Source organism: Cannabis sativa, chromosome 4 (assembly GCF_029168945.1).
Source record: "Cannabis sativa cultivar Pink pepper isolate KNU-18-1 chromosome 4, ASM2916894v1, whole genome shotgun sequence".
Classification (NCBI taxonomy): Eukaryota; Viridiplantae; Streptophyta; class Magnoliopsida; order Rosales; family Cannabaceae; genus Cannabis; species Cannabis sativa.
Window position 1 is genome coordinate 80,246,929 of NC_083604.1, and position 18,325 is coordinate 80,265,253.

The 18,325-nt window shown below is 34.7% G+C and overlaps 2 protein-coding genes and 1 non-coding gene across 3 annotated transcripts; 2 read left to right on the top strand and 1 right to left on the bottom strand.

Moving 5' to 3' along the window:
• Positions 1-1,419: 1,419 nt before the first annotated feature.
• LOC115715057 (uncharacterized) lies at positions 1,420-5,135 on the bottom strand. The gene is given in 9 exon segments (XM_030643848.2): positions 1,420-1,544; positions 1,546-1,670; positions 2,039-2,243; positions 2,756-2,880; positions 2,972-3,115; positions 3,612-3,834; positions 3,991-4,290; positions 4,420-4,619; positions 5,044-5,135. Coding segments are annotated over 8 exon segments (1,305 nt in total). The 5' UTR covers positions 4,533-4,619; positions 5,044-5,135; the 3' UTR covers positions 1,420-1,474.
• Positions 5,136-6,064: 929 nt separating this feature from the next.
• On the top strand, positions 6,065-6,149 carry TRNAM-CAU (transfer RNA methionine (anticodon CAU)). The gene is given in 2 exon segments: positions 6,065-6,102; positions 6,114-6,149. It is a non-coding gene; the product is annotated as a tRNA-Met (tRNA).
• Positions 6,150-8,714: 2,565 nt separating this feature from the next.
• On the top strand, positions 8,715-11,811 carry LOC115713023 (guanine nucleotide-binding protein-like NSN1). Its single transcript, XM_030641495.2, has 9 exons — positions 8,715-8,865; positions 8,984-9,228; positions 9,318-9,432; positions 9,553-9,726; positions 9,990-10,207; positions 10,304-10,568; positions 10,733-10,912; positions 11,013-11,227; positions 11,326-11,811. Exons 1-9 carry the CDS (start codon positions 8,847-8,849, stop codon positions 11,650-11,652), a joined length of 1,758 nt encoding a protein of 585 aa, XP_030497355.1. The 5' UTR covers positions 8,715-8,846; the 3' UTR covers positions 11,653-11,811.
• Positions 11,812-18,325: the final 6,514 nt, after the last annotated feature.

An 18,325-nucleotide genomic window follows, 5' to 3' on the forward strand; every position in this document is an offset into this window, starting at 1 on the left:
ATAAAAATTTGGAGTTAGCAAAAGTAGATTGTGATTAACACAAATGTAAAGATTAACACAAAATTGACTATTTGACTATGACTAACTTTTTTATCCCCTTAAAGGACGGATTAACCTAATTTTATGAGGCTAATAAAACCACTAATTCTGGAAATAATCATAGGTTTACAAAATTAAGTGCCTTAAAGTAGGAGAAATAAATAAATAAATTAAAAAAAAAACCCTTGCTTTATAGAAAGGTGTGGACACAATGAATTGAACCTCCTTGATTATTTGATTAGTAAAATAATAAGAAGTTTCTTCAAAAAAGAGAGATTACCATGTAAAGATGGTAGGGCACAAGGATTATCTCCTGAAATGTACTTTTGCTTTTGTTTGTGATCTTTTGAAAAGTAGTATATAGATTTTCATTTTCTATGTATGTGCCAGTCATTTTCCCAACCCCCCCATATAATTTCTTCCCACCAATTTCTTTACCAAAATAATGTAACATTGTTAAGATAAATAAGGTGAGACAGATCAATGTAAAGTTTCATTCATATGGTATTTGATTGGAAAATCAACCTTATATCATTACTCTTTTTTGAAAAAACTAGAGTCCAACAGGATTGATATAGCCAATCAATATACTTGTGAAAGCAAAACTAAGTTTGCAAAAAAGCTTTATTATTACAGTAATAAAACTAAGATGCTTATTCACTAGAGCAAAAGCTTATAATGATCTTTCACAAAAGTAAGCTAGTAAAGTAAAGGATGATGATCTTTATCCCAATTTGGGAAGGAAAGAAAAGGAAAACTAGCATATATGCAGATATATAAATATATACAGAACTTGGGAATTGCCAGTCTGGAAAAAGAATGAGAACTAATTAATTTATTCTTATATATGCCAAGTAACTTTACTAATTTGAAACAGGATCAAATGACAGTTGGTATGATGTCTAATTCAAATTAATTCTGGTGTCAGATCAGTTAGACAAGGATAAGACAGTCTCAAGTGGCTAGAACAAAAATGGAATTTCAATCGGATAAATTGAATTGAAACAGATTTTTGTGATGACTGCTTCCTTTAAGAAAAAATTGCAATGAACATAGGGTGGTGGTGTACCTTTCTTATTTTTATATCTCACTTCCATTTCAGGGACTGTCTGATTCCGGTATAGATGAGTCCCAATGACCGACCAATCAAGCAAACTAAAAAGAATGAGATGGCGTCGGTTACTTTGTTGATAACAGCTCTAACAAATGGCATTCCAATGTCGGACAGCTCAAGGAATAGGCTGAAGTAATACCTCCTGCAACACACAGACAACCAATAATCCTTTTTGGAGCTTGTTTGAAATTGCTGAAACAGATATTATCACTTTAAACAATATAAAGCAAAAAAGGAAAAAGGGGGAAATGGTAAAAAGAGCTTACCACCCTGCCAGGGCCCTCAATTCCTTGGTCCGCTTAACTGACATGGAAAAGTGGTTTAGGGACACATAAGATAATGATGATGATGCAATTTTAGATTTTTTCTGAATAAGCCCTTTCCACCAAGAATTTTCTGTAGGACTATTGGTTGGTTCCTCAATTAGTCTTCTTTGAAGTGTGCATAGGTCAAAGCGATCTTCATACATTGAAACAACTGCTTCCAAATTTTGATACAGCCACTGGTTTAAAGCTACCTAATGATGAGGTCATTTCTTTATTAAATTTAGAATTCATATTAGAGCACCAAATAGAGATATACCAGAACTTAGTGTACTTAAGATCCACAAATAAAAGCTCTCCTTCTAGACCCGTAAACCAAATCCATTCCGTCTAAGTCTTCAAAGCAGGTGATAGTAATTGTAAACATTATGGTTACTTTTTTTTTTCTTCTTTAAAATATATATAAGAAATATATGATGGCTAAAAAATAAAGTGATACCTGATTATTCATATTAAGGAAAGAAATAGAACGTATAAGCAAATAGCAAAACAATTGCATCATGCAAGGAAACAACACCATGCAAAGAAGATTTTAAAGCTCCAGTGCTTCACAAGGGTGTACCTCATTGCGTAATCTTTGAAGAGCTCGTGTTGACAAAGTACATAATGCCATGCACAAATTATTCATTTCATTTGAGACATTACTATCAACAGAAATAAGCTCTAAATATATGCTTGCCATCCCATCAGCTATGTTTATCAACAAATCTTCCAATATGGAAATTCCATTTGAGAAAAACAGACTCTTGTCATAATAGCAATCCTCCCTGACAAAATAACATATGAAGGTAAGCACACCCTTAAAAGTTAAAGACAGGTTCAATACAGGATGCATTGAAAAAAAGAGTACAGCATTGGTCTAAAGCCAAGCGAAAATACCTTTACAATGAGAAAATTCTTCTTAAGGAACATAATGTGTAGAGTGCATATACAGCAGTAAATGATTATGGCAATCAACATCAAACAGAGACTACTGCTCATCTGTTAACTTAAGTACTTTATTTGAGGTTATTTTTTAACAATATTTATTGTGCTGCATGTATCCACATAACTTTTAAAGTGAAGTATTCTGCAAAATCAATAGGGACACTATAGTTTATTTCGTTTGGAATTTCAGACAATGGTGTAATTTCTGATCATATACACAATGACAGTTACATAAGCATAGTATCATTTGTAGTTATAAAATGGCAGCAACTTATCAAAAAATACAAACAAACACAACAGATTAATGACGATATACTAAGATCAAATACACAAGACACACGTGAATGATTACCTGATAGAACCAAAACAAAGAAAGCACAATAAATCTGCATAAAGATCTTCCTTGCCTGAATTCTTAATGTTCAGCAGTACAGTGTTGTCTCCATTTAACTTTGCACCCAACAAAGAAACAAGTGCCTTAACACAAGGAAGATACAATGGTAATCTAATCAGAAAAACACCAGCTGTGGAAATGCTACCGAAAGGTACATGAGATTATGAAACTAACCTTGTCAAGATTGATGTTTGCAAGGGTGTGCTCCCTTTCCAGCCAAGTCATGCACACCGGTTGACAGGATTTTCCAATCACTCTAGAAAAAACAATCAACCTATCATACAAGTCGAGAGATTCTGAGTTTGATATATCATTCACCTGCATGACCAAAATAAAATAAAATATTAGAGGAAATTAGTTGAAGGAACTGAAATACGGAAGAGTAAGATTGGATCTGTCAATAAAACAGATGACAGGAAGTATTATACTAGATAGTGAGAATCATCAAATTAAAATTTTGGGGAGCAACTAGTTAATCTAATATAACCAGATTGCTCATCAGCTACATCATTCTATGTATAAAATGTATATTTCAACCCTGGATAGAAGATTTCTAAAAACTTATTTTTCTAAAAGATTATATTAATAAGTCATATAATCATCAACTAGCATAACATTTCACAAATAAAACAGAGAATTGTTGTCAATGGTAGTTTTGAAAGTTATGGCCATTAATTAAATGATAACAGTTCAAATTAGCAGGTCTACTATTAGAATAATTCTGACCATTTAATGAAGTGAAATGCATAAACTCGGGCAGGTAAAGAAAAAGTCCAACAAAGTAATTACAGCTAAACAAGAACACAGAACTTACCACTTCCTCAATTTGCTGAAAAGTAGCCCAGAGCAATCTTAATCTTGGACCATCCGCAAGGGCACTCAAATTTAAAGGTCGTTTTGGACGTAGCTCACTGTATTCAAGAATCCTACTTCCCGAAACATCTCCACGTTCAAAGGCATCCAAAGAATCCAGAAGTTTCCTTTTAACGATATCTAAAACATACTTTGGATTAGCTAGGTCATTGTTTGTTTTCGAGCTGCAATTAATCAAAATTCCATAAGTAACTAAATGAAATAGAAACCGGTAAATCAGAAGACAGAGGCATCACATGATCTGTTAGTAGCTGAGTAACTTATATTTTATTCCAACAACAGAACATGAAACTTCAATTTTTCGATATGCATACCCTTACCTACCAGAAGTGGTCGAACTTTCAGAAACATTGCTGTCACCGGAGACATCTTTTCTATAAGGCTGCCTAATAGGAATTACACCAGCCATGTATGTAAGAAATATACTTGACATCAAAAGTATTTGATCAACAACTGGTACCCAAGTAGAAACTATTGCACCTGGTCCTAAACAGGTACAGCTCAAAGTTGTCCTCCTGGACCAAAGACTTGCTCTCAGCTTTGAGATGCCAAGAACAGTAAGCTTACACATTTTCAACCCTGGTGACCGCATGGAGTTGCAGCTTCCATGTGAATACTTCCTGCAGTCATAACTACAGCTAATCACAGTGTTGAACTTAAAGAGCATAAATCCAAGACATATGAATGTTAATGTAAGAAACTAATAACAGAATTCTACTCAACTAGCTCAAAATAGCAAGCAAGTAAACCTTTGTACTATTCTGATTTGTGATTGCCTGGGTGAGAATCCCTTTTGTTTGATGGTACAACTTATCCGCGTATGCAGCTTAACACATGACATAGATGGCACATATTCTGCCATGAGTGAAGGAAAGGAACTCCTTTGCTCTTCAATCAACACAATGAAAAAGCAAGCATACTCAATGGAATGAGTATAATCAACCACCACCTACAATCACTAAATGAGCATCGAAATTTGAAATTCAAAGCCCAATCAACTAACATTGGTTTGAAAAATTCAAAATTTTAATTAAAGAAACAGAAACAAAAGCAAACTACTCTCATTTCCTATTCCAACATCATTGGAACACAAAATACCAGCTAAAAATTACAGAAAAATACCACTCTACCTCAGAAGTTCCATAACACAAATACATTCACGACCCAAAATAAAAAAAATCAAATTACACAATAACGCTACAATGATTCGAACAGAGTAAATTAGATTGTAATGTACCGAATTGAATTGAGAAGAGACTTCAATTAGGGTTTGAGAAATGCGAAGTAAAAGAAGTGTAACAAATTTTGAGAAGGTTGGATTGGAATGAAGGAAGATGAGAGTGAATGTCGATGAGGATTGGGGTTATGCGTACCTGATTTCCTCCCAAAAACTCCAACCGTACAAGAAGAAGAACAAGTACACTATTATCACTACACTACCACTCTTCTACTGCATTTATAACTAAAACGGCTGCGTTTTGAGGTCAACCCCACTTTTTTTATTTATTTTTTTTTTTTATTTTTGTGTTTTGTTTTTGTTTGTTTGTTTTTTGAACAATACCAAACCCCTTTGAATGCATAAAACTGTGTAGTATGTAGGGTTTTCTAAATGTTTTATATTGTATGTTAGAGTTTTTCTTCTTAAATTCTAAGTCACCTAGTTTTTTTCCTCGGTCAGGCTCGCCGCTCTTCTTTGGGCTTAGGCATGGCTTGGTTAAGGTATATAGTTTTCCTATTGTGATTAATCTTATCTATGTGACATGATTTTAAGTATCTTTTATTTAAGTTACTTCGATTAGTCTATTTTTTTGATTCTATTTCTAATTGTGTTTTTAACGGAAGAGATGTAAAATTGCATGATTCAAAAAAAAATGTTTGAATGGATCAAGCTACTAAATAAAATAAAAGAATAATTTGCGGCGTAAATAATTAAGTTTAACTCTCGGTTGCAAATAAATACATAAGTTATATTTCTGAAATTTATGTAGGTAACTCATTATTAAGTGTTTATTTTTCACGTGTCATTTTCTTATTGGTATATTTAAATTTTATAATACATAAAAAATAAAAATTTAATAGTCTAGACCAATTAAGAACTGTCACGTGGTCATTGACTTGACACTTAACAGTCAGGTACCTAAAGAAGTTTAAAAAATATAATTTAAGTATTATTACCGTCAAAAAATAAACAGAAGTATTATTTATAATCAAAAATTTAACTTAGATATTTATGTCACAAAAATAAAAAATTGTAAAAGTCATTGAATAAAAGCAATTTAATATTTCAATAATAAAATTAATATTTGATTTCATTATTGAATAATAAAAATTCCTTTCAAAAATAGAAAACCTATAAATAAATCTTATTATTAAATATAGGGAATATATCAAGAAGGGGTGGTGGCGCAGTTGGCTAGCGCGTAGGTCTCATAGCTACTGAGTGATCCTGAGGTCGAGAGTTCGAGCCTCTCTCACCCCAATCTCTTTTATATTCTTCTAATTTAAGAAACGACACTACAATATACCCAAATACACATAAACGACATTAACTTTGATTTTTAAAAAGTAAATGAAACGACACTACAATAGATCCAAACACTCGTAAACGACACGAAAATATAATAGCAAAATATGTATAACGACATTAACTTTGATTTACGACTAAAATAGACCCCACAATAAATAATATCAATAATAATTAAGACCAGTTGATTATACTAATTTTCAACAATAAATAAATATATATATATATAAAAAAATATATATAGAAAAATTAGACTAATAATTACCCCTTAGGTAATTCAGTTATGTTGTCAAACATTATTTAAAAATTAATAATAATTTTTTACTTTTATAATCTATTATCCCAATACCTTCACCATTCAAAACCACAAAAGAAGACTGAGGCGTTTGGTTGGAAGGAATGAGAATAGGAATAGGAATGGAATAAAATTTAAAATGCATAAAAAAAATTGATAAAAAAATCATTAAATTTTTTCATTTCTTTCTTTTTAAAATGGAATAGCCATTCAACCAAAATGGTGGAAAGAGCATTCTATTGGAATGCTATTCCAATACTTTAAAATGCAACCAAACAAAGGAATGAAATAAAAATTATTTTCTTTCCATTCCATTCCATTTCATTACCTCCAGCCAAACGCTACCTAAGAGTGAACTTTTCTTGTCGAAAGATGGCGGTGCTCCTTTACTTTTGTTCAGCTTGTTTTGGACTTTTGTGTTACCTCCTTTGCGTTTGGGGTGACCATTGAAGTTGTTTTTCTTTATGTTTAGCAAAATATGTATAACGACATTAACTTTGATTTACGACTAAAATAGACCCCACAATAAATAATATCAATAATAATTAAGACCAGTTGATTATACTAATTTTCAACAATAAATAAATATATATAAAAAAAAATTAGATTAATAATTACCCCTTAGGTAATTCAGTTATGTTGTCAAACATTATTTAAAAATTAATAATAATTTTTACTTTTATAATCTATTATCCCAATACCTTCACCATTCAAAACCACAAAAGAAGACTGAGGCGTTTGGTTGGAAGGAATGAAAATATAGGAATGAGAATAGGAATAGGAATGGAATAAAATTTAAAATGCATAAAAAAAATTGATAAAAAAATCATTAAATTTTTTCATTTCTTTCTTTTTAAAATGGAATAGCCATTCAACCAAAATGGTGGAAAGAGCATTCTATTGGAATGCTATTCCAATACTTTAAAATGCAACCAAACAAAGGAATGAAATAAAAATTATTTTCTTTCCATTCCATTCCATTTCATTACCTCCAGCCAAACGCTACCTAAGAGTGAACTTTTCTTGTCGAAAGATGGCGGTGCTCCTTTACTTTTGTTCAGCTTGTTTTGGACTTTTGTGTTACCTCCTTTGCGTTTGGGGTGACCATTGAAGTTGTTTTTCTTTATGTTTTTGCTTAGTTTGTTTATTTTAGCTTTGTTAGATTTTTCAGCACTTTTTGTCATTTGTGGTGTTGGCCTTATGCCTTTTTGGGAGAATTTATCCTTCTAAATATTTATGGGTGAGCCATGATTTAATAATACTCCTTAGGTAACTCAGTCGTCAAACATCATTTAAAAATTACACACATAATTTCTAATTTTATAATTCATTGTCCCAACACTTTTTTCACCATTCAGAACCACAACTGGAGATTAAGATTGGACTTTTCTTGTTGAAAGATGGCGGTGCTCCTCTGCTTTTGTTTGACTTGTTTTGGGCTTTTGTGTTTCTTCCTTTGTGTTCAGGAGGTGACCAATGAAGCTGTTTTTTATTTTTATTTTTATTTTTGCTTGGTTTATTTATTTTAGCTTTGTTAGATCTTTACTTTTTATCCTTTGTGATGTTGGCCTTATGCTTTTTTGGGGCAATTTATCCCTCTAAATGCTCCTGCATGTGCCATGAGCTTTTTACTCCTTTCAAGTCAGTGTGGTTAGCCAACAGTTGTCACAGTGGGATTTTTTTGTTGGACTTGTAGGGCTTTTGCCCTTTGATCAATGAATGAATTTTCCTTTTCAAAAGAAAAAGAAAAGACAACCTTAATAGTCAGAAGATTAGAATATTTTAAATTGATTACTGATTTTTTTAATTTATAAAAATACTGGAATTTGGGTTAATTTTTATAAAAATACTGTCACACGGAAATTTTTTCAAAAATACTGTGTTTTTATAAAACACCAGTAAAACACAAAGTAGAACAACTCAAAACAACAGTAGAACACTAGTAAAACACCAGTAGAACACCAGTGAAAACTTAACACAGTATACTGCAGTATGAAACTTATAAAAAAACACAGTAAAAAAGTAAAAAATTCTGCCTGACAGTATTTTTGTAAAAAAATGACAAAAATTAGTATACCATGTAAATTTTCCTTTTTTTATTACATAATTCTGTAAACATAAGTAAAAATATGGTAATTCTGAAAAACAAAACTATGAATATTGTGTTAATTTTTAAATTGGGCCTTAACAAAGTAAACTCCGTACGAGCCCAAATCCAATTGAAAAACCCTAAACAGGAGAAAGGCAAAAGTTAGTCGTTTCTTCTACAATTGCCAAAACCCTAAAACTATAGAGAGGCTGCTGCAAACGGTAGTCTTCTCTCATTTGTATCAAATTCATCAAACCAAGGTCCAAAAATGGTGAAAAGGAGTAAAAGTAAGCAAAAACTATATCAATCTCTCTTACATTTCAGTTCCAGTGTTTAATTATGATTCCTCAATTTTTGTTTATTATTCAATATTTTTGTATTGATTAAAGTTTCCATGGTTGGTAGAGAGTAAGAGTAAGAGAATTTCTCTGAAGCAGAAGCACAAGGTCATAAGGAAGGTTAAGGAGCACCATAAGAAGAAGGCAAAGGAAGCGAAGAAGCTTGGTGTGAATCGAAAGAGCAAGGTCGAGAAGGACCCAGGTATTCCCAATGACTGGCCTTTTAAGGAACAGGAGCTTAAGGCTCTCGAAGCTCGCCGAGCTCGGGCTATTGAGGAAATGGAGCAAAAGAAAATCGCCCGTAAAGAAAGGGTATTGCTTTTTATTTGAACTGAACTGAACTTAATTGAATTGTTTTCTTTCTGGGTTTTTTCTAATTAGCTGGTTATGATTGTTTTTAGGCTCGGAAGAGAAAGTTGGGATTGTTGGAAGATGAAGATGACGATGATAACAAGTTGTCTTCCATTGATGAGGAAAAGACTGGTGACGATGAAGCAGTATTTGGGAAAAACCGGGGTGTGTTTAATACTCGAGCTTATGTATTAGAAGAGTTTGGTTTTGATTATGAATTGCCTTTTCTTCTTCTTCTTCTTCTTCTTCTTCTCATTTAAAGTTGATGCCTTTTTTGTTTAACAGATAGTTCAGATAGGGCTTTTTACAAGGAGTTGGTGAAAGTTGTAGAAGCTTCAGATGTCATTTTGGAGGTTCTTGATGCTAGAGATCCATTGGGTACTCGTTGTGTTGATATGGAAAAGATGGTGATGAAATCGGGTCCTACTAAGCATCTTGTATTGCTGCTGAATAAAATTGGTAATTATTGGATTCATTTTTCTTTCCTAAATACAAAAATTTACATTGTACATATATATGACTATACAACATTACAAACACAGAAAAGAAAGACATGTTTTAAGATGTTTTTAGATGCTGCTATTTGTTTGAGTTAAGTTGATTGTGTTTCTGTAATCTATTTTTGTAATAAGTTGGTTCCTGGCTCTGCCAATTGCTTAATGTAAATTTATAGGTGTAGAGTTTGTAGACTTTTATTGATTGAAATTGTGTTTCATTTTCAGATCTTGTTCCTCGGGAAGCTGTTGAAAAATGGCTCACTTATCTCAGAGAAGAGTTGCCTGCGGTTGCTTTCAAGTGCAGTACTCAAGAGCAGAGATCAAATTTGGGGTGGAAATCTTCCAAGGCAGCTAAAACTACTAGTAGTCTTCTTCAGACAAGTGATTGTCTTGGGGCTGATACTCTCCTGAAATTGTTAAAAAATTATTCGAGAAGTCACGATGTAAGTTATCATGCTTTGCATACATTTACAAATTACAATTAAATCGAATCCTTTTACTTTCCAGTATTAATCTGCTTGGCAATATATCCTTGGCAGATCAAAAAATCTATTACAGTGGGTGTAATTGGCTTGCCAAATGTTGGTAAGAGTAGTTTGATTAATAGTTTGAAGAGATGTCATGTTGTCAATGTTGGTGCCACTCCTGGATTGACAAGATCAATGCAAGAGGTTCAGCTAGACAAGAATGTTAAATTGTTGGATTGTCCTGGTGTTGTAATGCTTAAATCTAAAGAAAACGATCCTTCTATAACACTTCGAAACTGCAAAAGAATTGAGAAGTTAGAAGACCCGGTTAGTCCAGGTACTGAACTTCTCTTTTTTCCACTTCAAGTTTCTGATTTCTTTTTTTTTTTTTTTCAATTCCAGAAAAGAGTTTTTCAATTTGTTCGGCTTATCATTATTTTTAACTTCTGTAGCCAAACTTTAACCAACATACTCACTTTCCTTGTTTGTGGATGAAAACAGTGAAGGAAATTCTCAAGCTTTGTCCAGCCAAACTGCTGGTAACTCTATACAAAATTCCAAGCTTCGAGACAGTAGATGACTTTCTACAGAAGGTGGCCACTGTCAGGGGTAAACTAAAAAAGGGTGGTATTGTAGATATTGAATCTGCCGCAAGAATTGTTCTGCATGACTGGAATGAGGGTATGCATCTTTCTGCATTCTTTTGATATAATTAATATGCTAATAATTATAAACACGCAGCTGAGCTAGGTGTATGAATCCTTTTCTCTTTTTTTCTCAGGCAAGATTCCATATTACACTATGCCCCCGGTTAGGAGCCAAGACGAACCTACTGAAGCTAAAATTGTAACAGAACTTGGTAAAGTGTTTAGTGTTGAAGAAGTTTACAATGGAGAATCTTCATTCATTGGAAGCCTCAAGTCTGTTGATGACTTTATGGAGCCTGTTGAAGTGCCCCCAAGCAATCCACTTAAATTTGATGAAGACATGGTTGAGGTTTGTGCTCTCCCCCCTAGTAACTTTTTAATAGATTGTACTTAATGCGAGTAGTAGGCTTTAACTTGATTACATATCTTGCTCGATTAATGTTTCAGGATGATGGACAACAACGAAAGTCGACTCAAGGTGAAGGAAGTTCTGCCTTGGCTGATGATGATCAAGATAACCAGGTGATGCAAACTGAAGAAGACAATGAAACGGGCAAGGAGAAGGAGACCAAGGTAAAGACAGCTAAAAGCAAGCAAAACGAGATGTTATACAACGCCGATGGTATTTTTAATCCCAAGTTGAAGAAAGCAGAAAAGAAGAGAAAGAAAAAGGCCGCCAAATCAACCCAAGGAGATGCTATGGATGACGATTATGACTTCACGGTGGATTATAAGAAAGGGTCTTCTATGGATGTCAGTGATGATGAGGAATAAATCATTTTTTTCTTACCTTTTTTTCGGCTATTTTGTTAGCCACAGTTTTCCTTTTACCTTAAATTTTTTGTTTTTATTTCTGGGGGAAACAAATTGATATCTGAAGCTCGATTTACAAATGTAAGAAAATTTTGTATGCTGATATAATTAAATCCTTAAGTTTAACCAAGCAATCTTTGACTGTTCCAACTTTCAGTCTTCACTTCTAATCTCCACCAATTGTTGTTCAACTGGTTTTTCCCCCATTACTGAGTTGAGTATTCAGTGGCCAAAAGCATTGTATGCCTTGTAGGAATATACTTGGTGAAATTCCAAGTTTAACCTACACCAACTCAAGTTCACAGTTAAAACGACAAGGACAAAATTGTCCTTGTAAAACCAATTAAAACAATCAATTCACACGACAAAGAAAACTCGGTCGTTTTCACTTGCACGACAATGGCACTTGTCGTTCTCACCTACACGACAGATCGTTTGAACCAAAACGATCTGTCATTCTTCTTTGAATAAAACAAGAGGAATCAGAGCAAACCCTAGCTCATTTCCTCTCTTCGAACCTTCGAGAGTCTCAGAACTCTCTCTCTTTCTCTCTGCCTTCTCTCTGGTTCTCAAACCCTAGAACCAGAGATCCTTCTCGATCTCTTGATCGATCTAACCCAGAAACTCACCCAGAAACACCACACAACATATACACAAAGATAAAGCAACAAATATTAGGGTTAGGGAGAAAATACAAACACCAGAAATATAGAGGTTCGCCCTAGAAATTAGGGGTACATCCTCTGATGAGCTCGCCTTGAAGATCGACCTCAGATCTTGCACTATGATGAATGAATATTACAACAGGTAAGAAATCCAAGTCACAGATCGACTGGTATATCTAATGGTTTCTCTCTTTTGTTTTTTCTGTGTTTATTTCTCTCTTGCTTTTGATTTCTCTCACTAACTTTCTTGTGTTTCTTTTGCATGAACTGGAAACATCGTTTGGAGCTGAACAACTTCTCAGATCTGGTAACCTAGGGCTCTCGTTTCTGGTATATCTGAACTCTGTCCCTCTTGTATTACTCTAGTGCTCTTTTATAGTTTTAGTTTAGAGCTAATCACAGAACTAGGAGTTAGTTACAACTTCGGTTGTAACTAACAGCTAGTTCTTGATCCACTAGAGGCAAAGCCACATAGGATCTAAATTCTGTTGTATTCTGTTTGTACTTTATCTGTATTTTTTTTTTTCACTTCATCTTGTAACACAGTAATAATAAATATTACAGTGAGATCTAATTTAACAATTTCCACCTTAGATCTCTTCTGTAATGTTTATCATTATTGTGCTTCGTCTTCAAGGGTCTTAGCTCATAGTGGTAATGGTCATCCACCATTACCAACCCCTAACAAGTCAAGCGGTGAACTTGAAAAGTTAAGGAGTAGCACTTCTTAGATATCGAAGGATTCTGCGGTGGGAACTTTCTCTATCTGTACAATGCTGTGTCACTTTATCTCGTATAAAGTGATACTTGATTTCCACATGTTTGGTTACGTTTGTCGTGAAAGACGAGTTCTTACACAAGTGGATACAACTGCATTTGTACGAGTAGATTATAGGTTCTCCTTCTACAGTAGATTAAGTTCTTAGTAGTCCTTTAAGCCATATAGCCTCTTTAATAGCCTACTTGTAACGACTACATACTCGGATACATTGTAGATAATGCTACGAACGAGTACGATTGTACTTTCCAGCTGATACAATTCCCCCATAGTGTAAAGAAATAGGCAGAGGTAGACTTTCTACTATCTCTGTCACCTGCAATCTGCATCACCGTACCCGGTGATCATTACACTATTGTCCCTTCTCTTGTAGTTTAGTCCACTTCGTAGATCCCGATAAGTATCTTAGTAACCATTTCATAGCCTCCCGGTGTTGTTTACTGGATTAGCCATGTACTTACTTAGTACACTAATGGCATAGGCTAAATCGAATTAATCGACCATTAGGTACATCAACGATCCCACTGCACTTGAATAAGGCACTTCACTCATAGATTCTTTCTCGAGTTTGTAGTTTTAGGACATTGATCTTTGCTTAGATAGTCTTGATTAGTCATAGGTTGCTTAGTTTGCTTTGCATTAGTCATAGAGAAATTCTACATGACTTTCTTTATGTAGTTTTTCGATGTAGTCTTAGTGTCCCATGCTCCATTTCTAGAGATGTTAATGCCTAGGATCTTAGCGACTTTGCCTAAGTCCTTCATCTCGAATTCTTCCTTAGCCAACCTTTCATTAGGTCAGTTTGGTCCTTTCCTTGCTCTGATGAGCATGTCATCTACATACGGCGGTAAGTAGATGACTTCATTAATTTTAGTGCCTTTGTAGTATAGATAGGGATCATAGTAGCTTAGAGAACCCACTTCTTGATCATAAACTCATCGAAACCTTTTGTTCCATTGCCTTGGTAGTTGTTTAAGTCCATACGGGGACTTAATCGGTTTGGGCCAAGTCTTCCTTGCCTTTTTCCTCATATCCTTTAGGTTGTTGCATGTAGATTTCTTCCTCGAGTTCCCCATGTAAAAATGCGGTAGTTACATCCATTTGATCAACTTCTAGGTCAAATTGAGTAAATTTATGGTAAGTATAATTCGATGGTTTTATACTTAGCAACGGTGAGAATATCTCATTAAAATCAATTCCCTCTTTACGGGTAAATCCTTTAGCCCTTTAGTCTTGCCTTAAACTTAGGATGCATCTCGGTGAGTCCTTCCTTGTGTTTGAAAAGCCAATTGCATGAAACTATGCTCTTTCCCTTAGGTTTCTTCACTAGTATCCGAGTTGTTTCTTTCTCGGAGAGATTCCATCTCTGTGTCCATTGCCTTGGACCATTTCTTGGCATCTTTATCGGTCATAGCTTCCTCATGTAGGTCTTAGGTTACATCATTTCCACCCACATGTAGCCTGAAAGAATGCATAGGCTAGCACTTCTTCCCAATTATGTTGAATCTCTGTGTAGGTTCAGGAACCACTTCTAGTTAATCTGGTCGGTTGGTAATCTTGTATTGCCTCATTTTCTTGTCTACAACAGTAGGTTCCACCTGAATGTTGTCATCCTGAACTTGGTCATTTCCTTCTAAGTTTTCATCTCCACGAGTATTTTCCACAATTGCAGTTCAACTTTGAATAGTATTAGGTTGAGTGTTCCTTGTTTGCATGTCCACAGATGTGCCTGCAGGGTTAGTGTCTAAAGTAGGGCTTGATATAGCATTATTATTAGTAATACAAGGAAATAAGTCTTCCTTAAAAACAATATCCCTACTGTTTATAGTTTTAAAACCTTGTTTTTCTCTTACCCATAATCTGTAGCCTTTAGTGCCTTCAGGATAGCCTAGGAACACACATTTTAGAGCTCTAGGCTCTAACTTACCAACACTCTGATGTGCATAGGCTGCACATCCAAATACTCTTAAGTTTGAGAGATCGGGGAGGCTTGCACGACCGGATCTCCTGCGGTGTCTTGAATTCAATGGCCTTGGATGGACTTCGATTCACGGAGTAGGGCTGCTTGTTAACACGAACTTCTCCCCAAAATCCTTTAGTAAGCCCAGTTACGATAATAGGCATCGACCTTGTTCATCGAGGTCCTATTCATCCTCTCGGCTACCCCGTTACATGTTGAGGAGTAATTCTCACGATTCTGTGCCTTTGAATTCCAACGAGCCTGATATCTGTTAAATTCATCACTGCAAAACTCTAAGCCATTGTCAGTCCTTAGGGTTTTAACCCTTTGATTAGTTAAATTTTCCATTAGGGTTTTCCATTGTATGAATTTAGATAAAGCTCATTTTTATGTTTAAGTAAAAATACCCAAACTTTTCTAGAATGGTCATCAACAATAGACATAAAATACACATTTCCACCATGTGTTGGAGTTTTCTCTGGTCCCCAAAGATCAGAGTGAACATACTCCAATATATGCTTAGTTTTATGAATACCTGTTTTAAATTTTAGTCTATGATGTTTACCTAAAACACAAGATTCACAGAAGTCAACTTTACTTACTCTGTCCTTACCCAGTAACTTTTGATCACTCATGATCTGTAGTCCTTTCTCACTAATATGCCCAAACCTTATGCCATAGAAACGACCTTTAGGTCTTACGGATTGCTAGTGAGCGCATTATTGCGGTGAGTAAGCTAAGTTCTCCATCTAGGTAGTACGACCACTTCATGTTTGTGTCCTTTAATGATTGTCATAGCACCCTTACTTAGCTTCATTGAACTGCTTCAATTTTGCTAACAATACCCATGTCATCTAGAACAACATAGAAATTAGATTTCTAGCAAGATTAGGGACATACCTTACACCTGTTAAAGTTCTGACAATTCCATCAAACATTTTAAAACTTACATTACCTGAACCTTCTATATTGCATGTGTTGTTATTTCCCAGAATTATTTTGCCACCATTAGAATCCCTGTAGTCAGTTAGGATTTCCCTAGAATTTGTCATGTGAAAGGTGCACCCAGAATCCAAAATCCAGTCATCTTTGAAAGATGTAGATGCAACATAGACTTCACCACTATCATAGCCATCTGAATAGTTTGCTTCTTGCTGCTTGTCATTTTGCTGTCTGTTTTGATCTGATCTTTCTGAAAACCTTCCACCTTTCTTGTTCTTGTATTTATTATTGTAGAAGTAGCAGTCTTTCTTGTAGTGTCCAGTCTTTCCACAATAAAAACAACTTGTAGAATCACCAGAATCTCTTGATGGTGATCTACTCTTTCCTCTGTTCGAGTTTCTATGATGATGTGCACTATTACTTCTACCTCTGTTCTGGTATGGCTTCTTGTGAGATGGCCTTCCTCTACTTAGGTTCATTTCACCATGTCCAGAATTGGATTTTTCACTCTTCATCTCTAAGTCTTTAGATTTTAGGGCTGAAATGACTTCATCAAGTGTGATTGAAGTCCTTCCATACTTCTTTGTCTTTACCTCTCTGTATGAATCGGGCAATGAATTCAAAATGATTATTGCTGATTTTCATCACTGAAGCTTCATTCTCTCACGAATTTGCCAATTCAATGTGCATTACGAGAAACTCATCGAAGATTCGATGCTAGGGTTTTAGTGTGACTCATCTTGAACCCAAAGATCCTCTCCTTTAGGTAAATCTTATCGACTTACATTGAAAGCTGTTCTTCAAGTTTCTTCCAAATCTTAGCGGGAGTCTCTTCTTTATCGACCAATCGATAATTGCATCGGAAAGATTGAAAATTATGATTCCGATGTTTGTTTAACATCTTCTTCTTGCTGTATTTTTGATGTATTGTCTGGCCATTCAATAGGGTCTTCAAGAACCCTAAGTAGTTTCTGTTGAGCCAACAGGGATCTGATCTTTCTCCTCCAGATCCTGTAATCACCAGATCCATCAAAACGATCAATGTCAACCTTGATATTACTCATGTTAGAAAAATCAAAATTAAATTGAGTTGAGTTTAGAAAGATTGGTTTATTCTTCGTTTGTGAAATTTCCACAAGTTTTCCACTGTCCACAACTTCTTGTTGTGTTTCTTCTTCTTCTCCCAGTCTTTGTCACTTTCTTGATCCTTTCTTGAGTTGATTTAAGCTTGAACCAAAGCTCTCATACCACTGTAGGAATATACTTGGTGAAATTCCAAGTTTAACCTACACCAACTCAAGTTCACAGTTAAAACGACAAGGACAAAATTGTCCTTGTAAAACCAATTAAAACAATCAATTCACACGACAAAGAAAACTCGGTCGTTTTCACTTGCACGACAATGGCACTTGTCGTTCTCACCTACACGACAGATCGTTTGAACCAAAACGATCTGTCGTTCTTCTTTGAATAAAACAAGAGGAATCAGAGCAAACCCTAGCTCATTTCCTCTCTTCGAACCTTCGAGAGTCTCAGAACTCTCTCTCTTTCTCTCTGCCTTCTCTCTGGTTCTCAAACCCTAGAACCAGAGATCCTTCTCGATCTCTTGATCGATCTAACCCAGAAACTCACCCAGAAACACCACACAACATATACACAAAGATAAAGCAACAAATATTAGGGTTAGGGAGAAAATACAAACACCAGAAATATAGAGGTTCGCCCTAGAAATTAGGGGTACATCCTCTGATGAGCCCGCCTTGAAGATCGACCTCAGATCTTGCACTATGATGAATGAATATTACAACAGGTAAGAAATCCAAGTCACAGATCGACTGGTATTTCTAATGGTTTCTCTCTTTTGTTTTTTCTGTGTTTATTTCTCTCTTGCTTTTGATTTCTCTCACTAACTTTCTTGTGTTTCTTTTGCATGAACTGGAAACATCGTTTGGAGCTGAACAACTTCTCAGATCTGGTAACCTAGGGCTCTCGTTTCTGGTATATCTGAACTCTGTCCCTCTTGTATTACTCTAGTGCTCTTTTATAGTTTTAGTTTAGAGTTGATCACAGAACTAGGAGTTAGTTACAACTTCGGTTGTAACTAACAGGTAGTTCTTTATCCACTAGAGGCAAAGCTACATAGGATCTAAATTCTGTTGTATTCTGTTTGTACTTTATCTGTATTTTTTTTTTCACTTCATCTTGTAACACAGTAATAATAAATATTACAGTGAGATCTAATTTAACAAAATCTATATTAAAATTTTTTCATACTTGGCCTATAAATTT

Bases quoted from the DNA above. Each gene is read 5' to 3' on its own strand.
- LOC115713023 (XM_030641495.2), top strand. The intron at 9,229-9,317 runs GTATTGCTTTTT...GATTGTTTTTAG, and splicing joins AAATCGCCCGTAAAGAAAGG to GCTCGGAAGAGAAAGTTGGG. The intron at 10,208-10,303 runs GTAAGTTATCAT...TATCCTTGGCAG, and splicing joins ATTATTCGAGAAGTCACGAT to ATCAAAAAATCTATTACAGT.